Source organism: Anolis carolinensis, chromosome 1 (assembly GCF_035594765.1).
Source record: "Anolis carolinensis isolate JA03-04 chromosome 1, rAnoCar3.1.pri, whole genome shotgun sequence".
Lineage (NCBI taxonomy): Eukaryota > Metazoa > Chordata > Lepidosauria > Squamata > Dactyloidae > Anolis > Anolis carolinensis.
The window spans coordinates 176,059,811-176,078,262 of NC_085841.1; the positions used below are offsets into that span (position 1 = coordinate 176,059,811).

Consider the following 18,452-nt stretch of genomic DNA (forward strand, 5'->3'; position numbering starts at 1 on the left):
TGGGTGGCCTGTTTTTTTTTTAAAAAAAAAATTCATGATGCATTTGAATATATGTATCTGTTAAGTGCTGATATTCATATATTTTATTTATTTATTTATTTATTTATTTTTCAAACTTATATGCCGCCACTCCCCTAGGGCTCGGAGCGGCTTACAAGAACCGGCTAAAATCAGCAATTTAAAATAACATCTTAAAAACATCTTTAAAAACATCTTAAAAACATTCTAAAAGCACCTTTTAAAACATTTAAAACATTAAAATATTGATGTGCAAGTATCAAAAGCACACAAAAACTTTAAAAAATTCAACCCAGGACAGAGCCATTTCCTGGTGAGGATGCTCACTTTCCATTTAACCAGTTCTGCCTAACTTTAAAACCTCCTCCCAATTCCACAGCAAAAGGATCCTATGTGTAGAATCAGTCACATGCCTACAAGTAAAGGAGAGAAAGGCAAGATTTTTTAAAATGCAGATTAAAGCTAGAAAGAAAATTGTGTGTCAGGATTGCTGCACCTATGAGATATGATCCCCCCTACAGTGTAGATAAGTCTTCAGTCAAGGAAGCCACAAATACCTTGAGTCCGCAAGACTTGAGCAGAGATGCTGATGATAGGGCAACTCAGGCTGGATCCATACTGCTACATAAAATCCAGATTATCTGCTTTGAATTGGATCATATGGCAATGTAGACATATAATCCAGTTCAAAGCAGATAATGGTATTATCTGATTTGATAATCTGGATTATATAGCAGTGTAGAAAGCGTCTTAGAGGTCTCTCCTTGATCGGGTTGTCATATGTTGAAGTCTACTTGAATGGCAATTGACAAAAATATCATGATTGTTGTTCCGGGTGTGCTGCTTTTGTGTACTCAAACATATAGTGACCTTGAGTGCATCTGCACTGCAGTATTAAAGCGGTCTGACACCCCTTTATCAGCCATTAGAGCTGTAATTAGGTGAAACACTGGCACTCTTTGGCAGAGAAGGCTAAAGACCTTGTAAAACCCATGAGCCATGGTAGTTAAAGTGGTATCAACCTGCATTCATTCTACAGTAGAGATGTACCTTATGTCAACCAGTGAGCAGCAAAGACAAGTGCACATGAAGACACAGGGAACTGATTTTAGGAGGTATCCTTAGTAGCTTCATCTATAGTTGGAGCTACACTGCCATATAATCCAGATTATCAAAGCAGATAATCCATGTTATCTGCTTTGAACTGGATTATATCGGCCTCCTTCTACACTGCCATATAAAATCCAGACGATGTGCTTTGAACTGGATTATATGGCAGTATAAAAGGGGCCTGGGTCTACACTGCCATATAATCCAGTTCAAAGCAGATCTCGTGACCGAGTATGATCGCCTTCCAGGTGCAGGGTGTTGGTGGTGCGTCTGTAGGTGACTGTACAGATCTATTCTGCATCCTCATGTTCTTTTGTAGTGATGACATCAATTTCCAGAAGGAAGGTGGTCCCAATAAGGTCTCGAGAAGGGTTGGCTTGATGTGCCTTCTTCTTGACATGTTTCTCCCTTTCGCCCTCCATTCATGCCTCTTTGAACTCCACAGTACTATTGGTTACAGTTGACCTCCAGTTAGAACGCTTGAGGACCAGGACTTCCCAATTCTTGGTGCCTACGCCATAGATTTAAATATACAGTAGAGTCTCACTTATCCAAGCCTCGCTTATCCAAGCTTCTGGATTATCCAAGCCATTTTTGTAATCAATGTTTTCAATATATTGTGATATTTTGGTGCTAAATTCGTAAATACAATAATTACAACATAACATTACTGCGTATTGAACTACTTTTTCTGTCAAATTTGTTGTATAACATGATGTTTTGGTGCTTAATTTGTAAAATCATAACCTAATTTGATGTTTAATAGGCTTTTCCTTAATCCCTCCTTATTATCCAAGATATTTGCTTATCCAAGCTTCTGCCGGCCCGTTTAGCTTGGATAAGTGAGACTCTCCTGTAGCTTTAAACCCATCTCCTTTGCTGTCCACCAACATTCAATTTTCCGTTCTTGAGTTGAGCACATAATAACTGCTTTGGGAGATGGTGATCAGGCACTTGGACAACGTAGCCAGTCCAGCGAATTTGATAGCAGAGGTTCATTGCTTCAATGTTGGTGGTCTTTGCTTCTTCCAGCATGCTGACATTTGTCCACCTGTCTTCCCAAGAGATTTGCAGGATTTTTTGGAGGCAACGCTGATGGAATCGTTCTAGGAGTTGAGAGTGACACCTGTAGATTTTTAAAGTCTATGTTGTTTATATTGATATATTCAGGGCATCAAATTGTGTTCTTGTTGTAAGCCGTCCTGAGTCCCCCTTTGGGGTGAAAAGGGTGGAATATAAATAAATAAAATAAATAAATAGTTGGTCCACGTTTTGCAGGCTCATGACAGAGTTGAGAGGACAGTAGGTTAATAAACAAGCATTTTGGTATCCCTACAAATATCATGATCTTCAAACACTCTATGCTTAATTGTTTTTGTGGGACATCCTGCAGCACATGTTGCTAGTTTTTCAATAAATATCTCATACATACTGCCTCATCACACTAGAGCAGTGCTCCTCAATCTGTGGGTCCCCAGATGTTTTGGCCTTCAACTTCCAGAAATCCTTACTGCTGGAAAACTGGCTGGGAATTCTGGGAGTTGTAGGCCAAAACCCCTGGGGACCCACAGGTTGAGAACCACTGCATTAGAGCATGAATCCACTTTGAATCCGGTTTTTGCCAGCTGCAGAATTTGGGGTTTGTAGTTTGGTGAGGTCCAGGACCTGTCTGGCTGAGCTATTTAAAGCCCCCTGTCTAAAGAGGATCCAAACTCTAGTATGATGAGTCTCAACCAATAGTTTATGGCATCCACAAAAATGAAGTTTCTGGGGTATAACAACTACTTTCAAAGTAAGCATCCCACAATTAAACAGGAAATAACACTTTCAAACCAGGAACAGATTATTTCCCCCCAAATTCTGTTACACTTTGACGCCACTTTAACTTCCCTGGCTCAATGCTGCGGAATCCTGGGATCTATAGTTTGAGGAAGCACCAGATTAAGATCTTGTAGTGTAGCACTACAACTCCCTTGGTTCCACAGCATGGAGCCGTGGAAGTGCAAACTACATGAATTGCAAAGTGTGGGTGCTACCTTAGGCGTTGGGAGGGAGACGTCTTCCTGGTCTCTGCAGCAACAGTGCTTAACACAGTAGCAGCAGACTCTCCTTGCAAGTTGAGAAGCAGAGGGCGGGGCCAAATCGGGGAGGCGGGGCGGGGACAGCCCTGGGGTTTCCTTAGCAACCGCCCGGGGAAGACAGCAGGCTTGGGCCTGGTTGCTAAGGCCTCGCAGCAGAAGTCAGCAAAGTAACAACAGCAACTGTATTGGCGGAGAGTGGGCATCATTTTCCCTTTGCGATCCTTGAGGAGATCCGTAACAACATCATAACTCTTAAGCTTCCTCAGACACGTCTTTCTTTTCCTTCAGAGCTCAAAGGGCCTTGGTGTTGAAAGCTAAAGGCACCCAGGAGCGTCCCTTCTCTCCAGCATGTCTCACAAGTGAGTTGAGGAAATGTTTGGGACCTGAAGCATTTGGGTTTGTTTGTTGTTATTGGGTTTTTTTTTGGGGGGGGGGGTGTCCCTTCGGGGAGATGGGGCGGGGTATAACATAAAATTATTATTATTATTATTATTATTATTATTATTATTATTATTATTATTTGGAATACCTGTATTTGCATACAGGTATATAAGACCTCTTCAACACTGCCATGTACATTCAGATTATCTGTTTTGAACTGGATTATCTGGCAGTGTAGACTCTGATAATCTGGATTATCTGCTTTGGTATTCTGAATTATATGGTTATGTAGTAGGACCCATAGAGATAGGAGTCTAAGGCCCCTTCTACACTGCCATATAATCCAGATTATCAAAGCAGATAATACATATTATCTGCTTTGAACTGGATGATATACCTCCTCCATACTACTCTATATCCCAGAATCTGATCCCAGATTATCTGCTTTGAACTGGATTATATGAGTCCCCACTGCAATATAATCTGGAATAAACAGATAATCTGGGATCAAATCCTGGGCTATAGGGCAGTGTAGAGAGGGCCATATCATCCAGTTCAAAGCTGATAATCTGGATTATCTGATTTGATAATCTAGATTATACGACAGTCTAGAAGGGGCCATAGACTCCCATCTCTAAGGGCCTGAGGGCACTTCCACACAGTCCTATATCCCAGAACAGGGGTCTCCAAACTAAGGCCCGGGGGCCAGATGCGGCCCTCCGAGGTCATTTACCTGGCCCCCGCCCTCAGTTTTATAATATAATATATTGTACTATATAATATAATATTGATAATAATATTATAATGTAATACAATATAACACTAATAATAATACCATATAATAATATTAATTATATATTCTATATTACATATAATATTACTAATAATATTACAGTATAGTGGTATAGTTCAACATAGTAATATATAATGCTAATATTGTGCTATGCTAATAATATAATATATTGTATGTACATATAATTTGTAAGCCACTCTGAGTCCCCTTTGGTGTGAAAAGGGTGTGATACAAATGTAGTAAATAAATGCAGTAAATAAGAAAAAAATGAATAAATAAATAAAATTTAGACTTAGGCTCGCCCAAAGTCTGAAATGACTTGAAGGCACACAACAACAACAACAACCCTAATTAACTTGACTATCTCATTGGCCAGAAGCAGGACCACACTTCCCATTGAAATCCTGATAAATGTATGTTGGTTAAAATTGTTTTTATTTTTAAATATTGTATTGTTCTTTCATTGTTGCTGTTCTTGTTGTTGTTTTTGCACTACAAATAAGACATATGCAGTGTGCATCGGAATTTGTTTATTTTTTTTCAAATGATAATCCGGCCCCTCAACAGTCTGAAGGATTGTGGACCGGCCCTCGGTTTAAAAAGTTTGAGGACCCCTGTCCCAGAATATCAAGGCAGAAAATCCCACATTATCTGAGTGTGCACTGAGATAACCTATTTCAAAGCAGATATTGTGGGATTTTCTGCCTTGATATTCTGGGATATAGGACTGTGTAGAACGACCCTGAGTCTACAGTGCCATATAATCCAGTTCAAAGCTGATAATTTGGTATGTTGTCAAAGGCTTTCATGGCCGGCATCACTGGGTGTATGGCCATGTTCCATAAGCATTTTCTCCTGATGTTTCGCCCACATCTCTGGCAAGCATCCTCAGAGGTTGTGAGGTATATTGGAAACTAGGCAAGTGGGATTTATATATCTGTGGAAGGTCCAGGGTGGAGAAAGAACATGTGATTGCAACATTCACACGTGCCTCCAACAGACAAGAGTTCTTTCTCCACCCTGGACCTTCCATAGATATATAAACCTCTCTTGCTTAGTTTCCAATATACTTCACAACCTCTGAGGATGCCTGCCATGGATGTGGGCGGAACATCAGGAGAAAATGCTTATAGAACATGACCATACAGTCTGGAAACTCTGATAATTTGAATTTTATATGGTAGTGTAGACAGGGCCTGAGAAGAACTGAATTAGGCACTGTTGTAATATGGTGTAACAATTGTGTCTGGCAAAAAAAACCTGTTGGAACTAAATTGAGTTCATATGGGTGGCATAATAGCTCTGTAAAGCTGCTGGTTTATGTTCATTTATATGTGTGCTAAGTATTCTTCTGGCAATGTGTATCTTTATTACTTGTTTTAAGATTAAAGGGTTCTCTCCTTTCAATTAGGACTTACAATAAAATATGGGCAGATGCCCAGGAATCCCTCAACAGTCTGCTGCAGAAGGAGATTGAAGAAAAGTCCCAAAGGCCACTGAAAGATCGCTTAGTAGTGTTTCAAATGCTAGCTACCTTCTACATAAAATATGTGCAAATCTTTCGCAACTTGGAGGCTGCTTATGACCAGATTGTTCACCCACAAAAGCGCTTAATTATTCGGCAAATGCTGGATAGCGTAATGGGCCGTATATTGGAACTGAAGAATGAAATGGTGGGCTTGGAGTACTCTGAATATCATTACTTTGATGACATTTTACAGGATCTTAAACTATCTCCTGTAAGTATATTGCTAACATGATTCTGGCAATTATATTTTTTGGTTTTGTTTAATTTCCTTATCTCTCTTTCATCTTATGTGTTACTGTCGGTTGTGAAAATTTGGTGGGGTGCCATGGGTTTTCCTACAATTTCAGTTGGTTACTATGATGCCTTCACGCATGCTGTTAACTCATGGGCCTTCTACACTGTCATATAATCCAGAATATCAAAGCAGATAATCCACATTATCTGCTTTGAACTGGATTATATGAGTCTATATAATCCATCAGATAATCTGATTTTACATGGTAGCGTAGATGGGGCCTCTGTTGGATTTCTTACTGGAAAATAATAAATCTTCTTGTGTTTCCTTTTAACATTTTTCCACAGTAAAGTTCTTCCAGCAGACTCACTGGAATCCATCAGGCACAGAAACATCAGTGGTTTCAGCTCTTAAAATTGTTCCAATCATATGCAACGTAACATACATAATACATTATATTGGAGTAGTAGACCTTCTCACTGCACGGTCCTCAGCCTTTTCGCGACTACTGCCACCTCGCATTACATTTGACAGCAAATCCTTTTTTTTGTAATGCACACCTTCAAAATTGAGGTGTGCATTACATTCAATGACACATTATACTCAAGTAAATAAATGTGTTATCCATTTTTGAGCCGCTCTCATTTTTTATTATACATTGAAAGAATTAGATAAATTCATTTTCCTACGCAGCCTGTTGAGATCATATTTAAGCACTCCTAAGTTACCTAAGTGACAGGTTTGAAATCAGTGATTTAAACAGAATGGTTTTATGACTGCTTTGTAAAAATGTCACATTTCTCATTTTGAAAGAGTAGTGCACCCAGTTTTCAATGGAGAAAATGTCTTCCTTTTAAAATGTGATAGCCTGAATCATGCCTAGTTTTGGACCCATTGAGAAATGTATTTATTTAAAGGGCATAAAACTTAAATCTGGTTAACATAAAGTAGTGAAATGCCCCTGGTGTTTCACAATGACATAATTTAAATTCACTTCTCTTTTAGGGCATGTATGAGCATATTTCAGCTTCAGGGGAAAACAGCTGAAATACCATAGTTTAGTGAGTAGAGATGTTTTTACTAGGGTGCCTGGGCAAGAAATAGCATATGTACATTAGTAGAATTTCTCATTTGACAAGTTCCCCATAAAGTAACATCCATATGGAAATACAGGGCCCTTCCACACAGCCTTGTAACCCAGAATATTAAGTCAGATAATCCACAATGTCTGCTTTGAACTGGGTTATCTGAATCCACACTGGTAGATTCCAGTTCAGTGTGGATTTTATACAGCTGGGTGGAAGGGGCCATAAATATCCCTTTATTTTGTACTGAACCTTGCAGCTCCGATCTGCAGGTTGATGAAGCTGGGTCTTCACTGCTCTATATCACAGAATTTGATCCAAGATTATCTGCTTTGAACTGGATTATATGAGTCTACACTGCCAGATAATCTGGGATAAGAAGATAATCTGGGATCAGATTCTGGACTATAGGGCAGTGTAGAAGAGACCTAAAAGGTACACCATGTCTCTTTGATTAGTTTAGCTAATTTCTGTATACTATGTTGAAGATTATCCGGTTGTTTACCTTTCTGTAACAAAACGAAGTAGTGTATAAACAATTAAAATTGAATCAGTAGACAGCTGAAAATGTTAATACGTAGTAAGTTTTTAACAGTTTCTTCTCAAAGACTATCTTTTCAAGGATTCTGCATTTATAAAGTTTAAACAATTCAAGACTAATGGCATAGCATCTATTATGAACATGAGTATTTTGCACTTCTTGAAAGATTTCTTGAATTTGTCTTGAAAAAGTATAAGAGAGTGTACACAGCAGAGATCCTGGTTAAGAAACAAAGATCCCTGTGTCTTGGAGAAACAAACTGAAGACTTTTATTGCAGGACCATCATTCTAAGGCTTGATCTGCATTGCCCTTTGTCCCAGGATCTGATTCCAGAACTTTTAGGGCAAAATTTGGGAGACTTTGGGGTGGCATATAGCCCGGAAAGATTTGTGGGGAGGGGCAGGCAGTTGGGACTGAAACCCACACTAAAGTGATTTTTAAGCCCACTTTGGCATGGATTTTAGTCCTGTCTGGAAGCACCCTCATATGACCCAGTTCAGAGCAGATAATCTGGGATAAATTCCTGGGATATAGGGTAGTGTAGTTCCAGCTTCAGAGAGGACTGACAGGAAAAAGAAGAAATAAATCCCAGAGGGTATACATTCACAACACAGAGGGAGACAAGGAAGGAAAACCTTTGGGTCACTCACACTATCTAACCTTATTACTGGTGCCTGCTCTGAGGCATCCTTGACTCTTCAGTGGTAAGCACTGTTGCACTGTTAACAGTATTAATTTAGGGCCAACATGGTTTATACAAATATTTTCCCTCCTCCAATAGGAAAACATTGAAATCCCCATCCCAAGATATTTTATTAAAGAGAAAGTGAAGGTGCTGAAAGAGAGAGAGAGAATCCTTGCTCAGATAATGATGGATGCTGGAATATGTGATGATGAACCTGTGAGTATATCACTATAATTCAGAGCTTTTCAAACATTTCATATTAGTGACACACTTTTTAGACATGCGTCATTTCGTCACACAATAATTTAATTTTACTAGCAAACTGAAGGCTAAACCAACCCCTTACCATAGATATGGATACATACATAAATTGTAATAATGAAATGAATGAAAATACATGTCTCATGAAAATGTTTTACTTTTATTTTAAAAAATATATGATCTATTGCTTATTTCACATAGACTCAGAGACACACTAACACACTGTAGTTGACACAATAATGTGTTGCAAAACACAGTTTGGAAAGCTTTGATAATCAATCCTAGAATAACCCTAGATTCTGGCCATCCAAGCAACAGCTAAGCTCCATTCACCTCTGAGATCTATGGTCTCAGTTGCCTGCCTTGCAGTGTTGTCCAGTATCTCCATCTCATTGCTATAGAAATACTGAACTTTTGAACACAGGGGACATTTCTGGATTTGAAAGAGGCAAAACTGTACTCCTTGCTGTTCCTTTGGTTCTTTGATAGCAATTAGCACATAGGCTGGAAGGAGTAGGAAGTTATGTGTGCAATAATATATTTAAAGCGTCTACTGCAGAATCACAGAGAAACTGAATGTGTAACCATCATCAGCTTTGTTACACACAAACCATTGCCCTTGACAGCTTCCTGGTAGACTTTCCATTTAAAAGGTCCATTAGAATAAGTACCGTAGCTACTAAACTAATAAAAATAAAAAATAATTATATTCAAATTATTTCATTTATTCCATACTATAAAATCCTAACAAAATAAAAAATGTTACTTATTAAGGAAAAATAATATTGTTGAAATTTGCAATTTCCTGCTTTAGAGCATGGATTTAGTGACTTCTAGTGTTTACTTCCACTGTGAGTTAAGCATTACAGTTTATGTATTTTTCCCTTCCTAAATTGAAATCTGAGCCAAATATGTCCTCCTCCTTGCTGCTATCTTTCGGAAATGTGGTTTCATTGAAATCTAGTCAAAGGATTCTGATGTGCTGGCATGCTTTCCACAGATGCTGGCCTCATAACATTCCAGCAGGAAGGGAGGTTGGGAGTAGAAGATGCATTTATGGGTTGATTGTGATACACCTCAGTATTCCCACCAAGAATTAGGAGTGAAAAAGTCACTTATGCTTCGAATGTTCCTTCAGGTTTAAGTAGCAAGGAAATGTGGCTTCCATTTTAAGAAGTTGGACTTGGATGTGCCTGAAAGTATATAGTTTTGTCTTACACTCCTATGCTGTGTTCCAGCGAAAGCAAGTGAAGGTCATGCCCTTCGAAGAAGCTATTAGAGCCATTCAAATAGCTGAGCGAGCTCGGCAAGGCCGACTCAGGGCTACGTTCATGAAGCAAATCTATCTTGAAGAAAAGAGAGAGAGGCTAGCCAGACTTCATGGCATAAAAGGTCTAGATCTGGAAACTGCTGCAGTATGTATTCAAAAGGTAAGATACCCATTGCTTTCAGATATAAGATGCTGTATAAATGTAACAAATAACTATGCTAGATAGAGAGACAGATAGATGGTAATCTGTATTTGAATTGGTATTAGGCAGTTTCTCCCAACTTCACTGTGTAATTGTCTCTGTCCAAAATTCTGGAGATTTTGAAGTAAATTGAGGGATATTCCAAAACTCCAAGAAATCCAGGAAAGATTAATGATGAATATCGGCTTATTCTGTTGTCCCCAGCCGCCTGCTAGTCTACCCACCACTACGTCTTAAACATTTCAGAGGAAAGCAGGGATGGATACTGGAAAACATACTTGAAAGTACTGATTGCTACCCAAAATGTCTAAATATGATTCTTCCTGTTTCAGTGAACTGAGCTAATGAAAATAATGCTGAAGTTCCCAGGCGCCTTAGTAGAAAAAGAATGATACAAGACTTCTGGCTATGAATCTTCCCTAACATGCCCCCCACACTTTCCAGGGAAGACTTGAACTCCGTTAAACCTGTTTCTAAGCTAGAGTTGGACTCCACTTGAGTGACTTAGTCTGTCATAAATTTATATGAGCTGTTTGTTACTACAGTGTGTTTAGTTTGGTTTCTGCATAATAGTGTTTGCTTCCCATACTTTAGGAAACAGTTCTGTGTTGTAAGAAGTATTCTATGCAATTGCAATCTTAAATAATCAAATCTACTAAGTTGGCTGGAATTAATTTCTTTAATTTTTGTAACCAATATCAGAAATATTTTAAATGAGTTGCCTCTATTTTTAGCACAAAAAAAACAGGATATGATGATACTGATGTGGTAACTTGCCAAGTGGTAAAGAACAATAATGTTTGCAGTGTAAGAGAACAGTATACAATTTCTGTTCTATAGAATAGCCCTAAAACCAGGATCACTTTGGTAAGTTCTATAAATGTTTTCTATTTGGAAATGATAGTTTTTGTACTTGTTTCAAGTTGTTTCTGATTTAAGCGACCCTAAGATGAACCTATCATAAGATTTTCTTAGCAAGTTTTGACTGCCTTTCTCTGATGCTGAGAGAATGTGACCTGCCCAAGATCATCCAGACAGTGAACAGAATCTGAATAATTTTCTTTAATTATAGTCCAACACTCTAATTATAGTCCAGCACACTAAATGGTGCTAGCTCATGCATTGGAAAAAATAACAAAATATCATACTTTCATAGTATATGTGAATCTATGCCCTATAAATATCTTCCAGTGCCATAATCTTTAGCTAATTTTTTTAGGAATGTGAAAATTCTTCTGGATGAACATCAAATTCCTATATCAATAAATATTATTTATATTTTGAAAGTATGCTATATTTTGCTTGTGGGGAAAAGAAGGTAGGTTCAGTTTATTGAATGTATATCTTAACATTGCGTCTGTATAGGTATTATTGCTCTAGTTATATAAAAAGAAAAATAGAAAGGTTAAAATGAGTGGAAGAAGAGAAAAATGTGTAGAACTGCAAACTAATTACTAGAATAATGTATATAAATAAAAATGTTCTGACCATTTTTCCCTTAACTTAAACAGCAAAACTACACAACTAAATCACACCAAATTTGGTCACAAAAGACATAGTCATCAGGTCTGTGTTTTTACATCAAAAAACAAGAAAAATAAAGTCCTAATTAGAGGGAGAAGAATAACTGTTTTTTCCCCATTGCTGCCAGTTAGAAGGTTAAGCTCCGCCCACTTTGTCTCCTAGCAACCCACTCAGCCATTTAATGGCGCCCAGGGCCTCTTCAATCAGGCCTCTTCCACACTGCCTATAAAATACAGATTATCTGATTTGAACTGGATTATATGGCAGTGTAGACTCAAGGCCCTTCCACACAGCTATATTACCCATTTATAATCTTATATTATCTGCTTTGAAGTGGATTATCTTGAGTCCACACTGCCATATAATCCACTTAAGTGTGCATTTTATACAGCTGTGTAGAAGGAGCCTCATATAATCCAGTTCTAAGCAGATAATATAAGATTATAAATATACAGTAGAGTCTCACTTATCCAACATAAACACCCCAGCAGAACGTTGGTTAAGTGAATATGTTGGATAATAAGGGATTAAGGAAAAGTCTAAAAACATCAAATTACATTATGATTTTACAAATTAAGCACCAAAACATCATGTTATACAACAAATTTGACAGAAAAAGTGGTTCAATGCGCGGTAATGCTATATAGTAATTACTGTATTTACGAATTTAGCACCAAATCTTCACAATGTATTGAAAACATTGACTACTAAAAGGCCGACTGTTGGATAATCCAGAACATTGGATAAATGAATGTTGGATAAGTGAGACTCTTCTGTAATATGAAATAATTGCTGTTGTATAATAATACAGAACAAAATAAACTCTAAAACCAGGACAGTAAATAAAGAGCAACACTCTGAAAGCAGGGAAATTGGGAATTCCAGAAAGGAAACGATCAGGGCCAGCTAATTTCCCAGCAAAGGATTCTCCCAGGCAGGAAGCAAACAGGCTTTGAAGCTACAAAGCCATTAAATGCTAATCAAGGTGGCTAATTGCAGCATTCATACCTGCCACACTGAAACTATTAATTGCTATTCAAACTGGCCAACCAAGGATTCCGCAAGGCAGAAAGCGGCCAGGCTTGCAAGCAGCAAAGCTATTCAGTGCTATTCAACCTGGCCAAACAAGATTTCCCCTAGGTGGAAAATTCCCAAGCTCTCAAGCCACGAGGCTACTCTGTCCCATACAACCAGGCCTAGAAAGGATGCCCTATGTAGAAAGCAGCCAGGCTTTGAGGCTGCAAGCCTATTCACTGCTATTCCAACTGGCCAACAAATGATTCCCATAAGCCACAGCAATGCGTGGCCGGGCAAAGCTAATTTTATATAAATTGCCATAAGTTGTGATGGAAACATTGACCACTAACAATGACAACCTGTAAAACACAGTTGCTAGATTTGTGGAGTCTGACTTTCCTGCCTTCATTTATTTATCTCCTTGATACTGTGAAAAAAGTCAGAAAAATGGCAGTTGATCTCATTAAATTTCTGTTTAAAATGTAGTATTGGCGTGGATACCACCAGTGGAAGAAAACTCTGAAACTTAGAGAAGAAGAAATGATATTTCTAGGAATGGTGAGTCTTCCTTTATATTTTTCATCATTGTAAATAATAATATATAATGTTTAGTAATATAATTGAATTTATAAGTGTAGGTTTTATTAGATAGTAGCTTGGGTATCCAGCAATGCCCAGGTTATTTGAAAAAGGCATTGTTTGTTTTTGGATGTTAGGTAAGATCATTTTGGTAATTTATAACACTATTTTTTTTAGAAAAAGTCAGTCTTTCCTTTTGTTTTTTATGAATATTTCAATTAGAAAACCTCACCAGTATTCAAAGTTGGCCATGTTGGATCTGTGTGCTAAGTTTGGTCTAGGTCCATCTTCTACTGGGTTCAGTGTTCTCTGGATGCAGGTGAACTATAACTTCCGGATTCCAAGATCAGTCACCTCCAAACCCTGCCAGTATCCAAGCTTCGCCATGCTGGGTCTGTGTGCCAAGTTTGGTCCAGATTTGCCATTGGTGGGGTTTGGAGGGCTCTGGATGCAAGGTGAACTACAACTCACACCCAAAAGGGTCAATCCCCCCTCCCAAAACCCTCCAGTATGTCCTGTTGGTCATCAGGGTTCTGTGTGCCAAGTTTGGTCCAGACCTGTCATGGGTGGGTTTCAGAGTGCTCTTTGAATGCAGGGTAAATGATTACTCTGCCCCGGGTGAGTCAGTCCCATCTGTATACATTCTGTTGGTCATGGGAGTTCTGTGTGCCAAGTTTGGTCCAGATCAGTTCTTGATGGGGGTCATAGTGGTCTCTGGAATTAGAAGCCCATAGGAAATGGGCCAGATAAATAGTCTGCTGCATACACACACACACACTCACAAATATACATATGAACAAACATTCACTTTTATTATATACTAGCTTGGGTAGCCGGCAATGCCCAGGTTATTTGAAAAAGGCATTCTTTCTTTTTGGATGTTAAGTCATATCAGTTTGGTAATTTGTAATGCCATTTATTAGAAAAAAGTCAATCTTTCCTTTTTTATGAATGCCCCCATTAGAAAATGCATAAGAATGTGGGTGAACTACAATTCCCAAAATAGTGAGTCAGTCCTCTCCAAACCCTGCCAGCATTCAAAGTTGGGTCTGTGTGCCAAGTTTGGTTCAGATCTGTTGTTGGCTGGGTTCAGTGCTCTGTGGATGCGGGTGAACTACAACTCCCAGAATGAAAGTCAGTCCCCCCCCCCCCAAAAAAAAACAACCCTCCAGTATGTTCAGTTGGTCATGGGGGTTCTCTGTGCCAAGTTTGGTCCTGGTCCACTGTTGATGGGGGTCCCAGTTTCTCTGGGTGCAGGTGAACTACAACTCCCAAAAATCAAGGTCAGCCCCCCCCCCTTCAGTATGTGTGTTCAGTTGGTCATGGGGGGGGGGGTCTGTGTCCCAGATCTCACCAGGGTGTAAAGTGGGTCAAGAGGGGGTCTGTGTCCCAATTTTGGTCCACATCGGTCATTCATGGGCTTCACAGTGGTCTGTGGAAGTGGAAACCGAAGTGGGTGAAGGTATTGAAAATCCCAACATCCATGGTTGATTCTCCCCCAACCCTCGCCAGGATGTAAAGTGAGTCATGGGGGGTCTGTATGCCAAGTCTGGTCCACGTTCATCATTGGTGGGTGAGAGCTCCATTCAGAAAAATTCATTGTCACGCACATACACACACACATACACACACAAACACTGACTTTTATTATATACGTACCCGGTGATGCCCAGGTTATTTGAAAAAGACATTGTTCATTTTTGGATGTTAGGTGGTATTACTTAGGTAATTTGTAATGCTATTTCTTAGAGAAAAATTAATAATTAGAAAAAGTCAGTATTTGCTTTTGTTTTGAAATGAATGCTCCCATTAGAAAATGCAAAAAGATATGGGTGAACTACAATTCCCAAAAATCTTAGGTCAGTCTTCCCCAACCTCCGCCAGTATCCAGAGTTGGCCATGTTGGGTCTGTGTGCCAAGTTTGGTCCAGATCCTTCACCTGCTGAGTTCAGTGTTCTCTGAATACAGGTGAACTATAACTCCCAGATGCGAAGTTCAATCACCCCCAAATTCTGCCAGTATGCAAAATGGTGTCGGATTTGTGTACCAAGTTAGGCCCAGATCTGTCATTGGTGGGTTTCAGAGTATTTTCTGGATGCAGGGTGAACTACAACTCCCACACAGGTGAGTCAATTCCCATCTGGGTGGGTCAGCCCCCCAAACCACTCCAGTATGTTCTGTTGATCATTGGTGTTCTTTGTGCCAAGTATGGCCCAGATCCATCATTGGTGGGGTTCAGAGTGCTCTCTGGATGTAGGGTGAACTATAACTCCCACAAGGCTGAGTCAGTCATCCCCCCCCCCCCCCCCAAAGTATGTTCTGTTAGTAATGGGAAGCAGGTCTGTGTGCCAAGTTCGGTCCAGGTCTGTCATTCGTGGGGATTGCAGTGGTCTGTGGAAGTGGGAGCCAATATGAAAGCAGGGTGAAATGTCACCGCACAGCCACCCACCCACAAACAAACAAACAATCATACAAACAATGACTTCTATTATATATAGTATGTGTGTGTGTGTGTGTGAGAGAGAGAGAGAGAGAGAGAGAGAAAGAGAGAGATAGGGATATATAGATATAGATATATAGAAAATAAGATTCACAGGGAGTAGTGACAACATCATAGGTTGTGGGTTCTCGGATGAGAGAAAGGAGGGAAAGGGTTTGTTAGGCTGTTGTAATGTATCTGTTTTGCTAGTTATTGTAATTCGTTTTTGGCTGTCACTTGTATACAGTAAAATTCAATATCTGTACACAAAAAATAATATAAATGCAGTTGTTCTGTATATCTTTTGTAAAACTTGATAACGAAAACACGTTGAAACATCGAAACAGACATATTAAGGATCTTGCTTCAGACATAGATGTAGTTTTAAGGGTGGGAATCAAAGTGAAGGATTCTGCTGCAACCAATAGACTGATCACAACAATGGTTCCTTTGGCTCCTCGAACACTGCAATTGCACCAAAATATCTTACCTGAGTAAATACAGAAATCACCATTAAGAGCTGTGGGGTAGTTTTATTTCTTATCACAGTGTGTGTGTATTTAAGATATATATAAAAGACAGACATACACTGTCCAGTCACTCCAGGGGGCAGTGCATGCTTGCAGAGGATTCCTATAGGGCTCAGAAAAACTATGCCTTCTCCTTGCTTTGTTTGTGCACAGTTGGACTCTATTGAGCCCTGCAGCTGAAAGACAGTGGAAGGCCAATTATAGAGTGCCTCACTTCTGGGCCCCTTGAACAACATTCCCTTCCAGGTCATGCTGTATTTAGAGAAATTTTTTTCAATATTCAAGGAATATTGCAGTACTACAGATGTATGCGGAAGATAGAATTACAAGCCATTTGAGTGAGGAAACAAAATGGGTAGGAGCAAAAGGAAACTGGGTGGTTGCAAAATAGCTATGTTATGAACTTCGATTTAAAACAGGTAAATGTGAGAAATTGAATGAGGTCAGATCACCAAGGAGAGGAACAAACAAGTAGCTGAAGTTTGCAGAGAGAGTTGCAGAATAGTTAAATCTACAAATAAGCTCAGGGTGTGAGAGATGTTAAAAATAACAAAATGGGTCTGCGGCTATGTTCAAAGCAAAAGAAAGAACAAGGAAGTTATAAGTCTGCTGTGTGGAAAAGATGAATACATGTTAACAGGTCACAAAGAGATGGGAGAATGTCTTCGTTCCTGCTTTGCCTCAATTCTCAAGCAAGCGAAACTGCTTAAACTGGCAAAAATAGATCAAATGATGATGTAAAGGGCTTGCAGGCCAAGACAGGTTGAAGATATGCTATAGAACATAGATTGAAATGAATTCCAGACCTTCAGAGAGACAGACAATTTGTGTCAGAATTGTATGTGTATCAGGAGTAGAGAGCTGCCTGATGTTAGGTGTTGTACTGTCTTCTCATGGGCCCTGTTGGGTTTGAACATTCCTCCACTGCCCCCTTCCCCATCTTTGCTCCCACCCCACCCCATTTAGATCTAGGAAAAACCTCTTTTTCAATAGAAAGTGACTAGGAGGTAATTGCATGTTGGAAAAAAGGCCTTCTACTGGGTCTAAAATGACAGAGGGGTGGGTCCAAATATTGTGACATTTCTTTTCACATATTTCTCACATGAGAACATTTAGAACAAGAGAACTGTGTGTGTGTCCTGGGGAGGAGGGCTTATATTGATGTATGATGACCCCAAGATAGATTTGGTCAGATGGATTTGCTTTTGTCTGGTTCTGTGTCTTGCCTAAGGCCATGGAGTGATTTCTGAACCCTGTTTTCCAAAGTTGTGGTGCAGTGTTAAACATCTACACTGCACTAGCTTTCTAGGGGCCACAAAAACAGACTTAGAAATGCATGTAGCCTACTGACCACACTTCCCCTCCCTGAGAGATTAAGAGAGAGTCATGATAGATAGATAGATAGATAGATAGATAGATAGATAGATAGATAGATAGATAGATAGATAGATGATAGGTAGGTAGGTAGGTAGGTAGGTAGATAGATAGATAGATAGCTCAAAGAAGGAATTGAATGTTGCCTCTGTTTTCAAACATCGGCAATAAAGAGTTAATTAAGCAGATAGTCTGAACATTTAGAAAAGAAACCCAGGATGGATTAGTGGATTTGTAGCTGGGAAATATTCAGAGTTGCTTATCAGCTGCTCCTTATATGCCAGGTAAGAAGAACTGACAATTGGGTTTGATTCTGTATGTCCTGTGTTGTTTAGTGCCTTTATAAATGAGCAGGATGAAGAGTAGAATGAGTGCTAATCACATTTGAGGATGATACTGAACTGGGGGAGATATAAGAAATAGAAAGATTCTTGGCAAAATGAAGAACTGAGCCAGCCCCTAAAATTCAGCCAAGAGAAATGCAAATCAGATACATAGAAGGAGAGACACTTGACTTGACAGCAGAATGTGAAAAATCTAGGACAAGGCTGGTCAACCTTTCTTTGCTTAAGTGTTACAAAATTGAACCAGAATCACAATTTGTCTTCCAAGGTCTCCTCCCCTCCTGACTTTCTCACATCCATTTTCTTTCTTTCCATTTTCTACTCTATCTTTGACTTTGCCTTCTCTTTGCCTTTTGGGTACCAGGAGAAGCAAAGACTGCTTTTTCTACAAGCCTGAACTGATTGCTCATAGAG

General features: G+C 39.3%; 1 protein-coding gene across 1 annotated transcript in view; it reads left to right on the forward strand.

Annotated features, from left to right (window-relative positions):
* The first annotated feature begins 3,296 nt into the window (after window positions 1-3,296).
* The window catches only part of iqca1 (IQ motif containing with AAA domain 1), a 109,714-nt gene continuing 94,558 nt past the window's right edge, over window positions 3,297-18,452 (forward strand). The window contains exons 1-5 of the mRNA XM_008114078.3: window positions 3,297-3,568; window positions 5,795-6,122; window positions 8,555-8,674; window positions 9,958-10,149; window positions 13,219-13,290. Of these exons, the coding sequence (XP_008112285.2) occupies window positions 3,558-3,568; window positions 5,795-6,122; window positions 8,555-8,674; window positions 9,958-10,149; window positions 13,219-13,290 (723 nt within the window). The 5' untranslated portion in view covers window positions 3,297-3,557. The remainder of the gene's footprint in view (window positions 3,569-5,794; window positions 6,123-8,554; window positions 8,675-9,957; window positions 10,150-13,218; window positions 13,291-18,452) is intronic.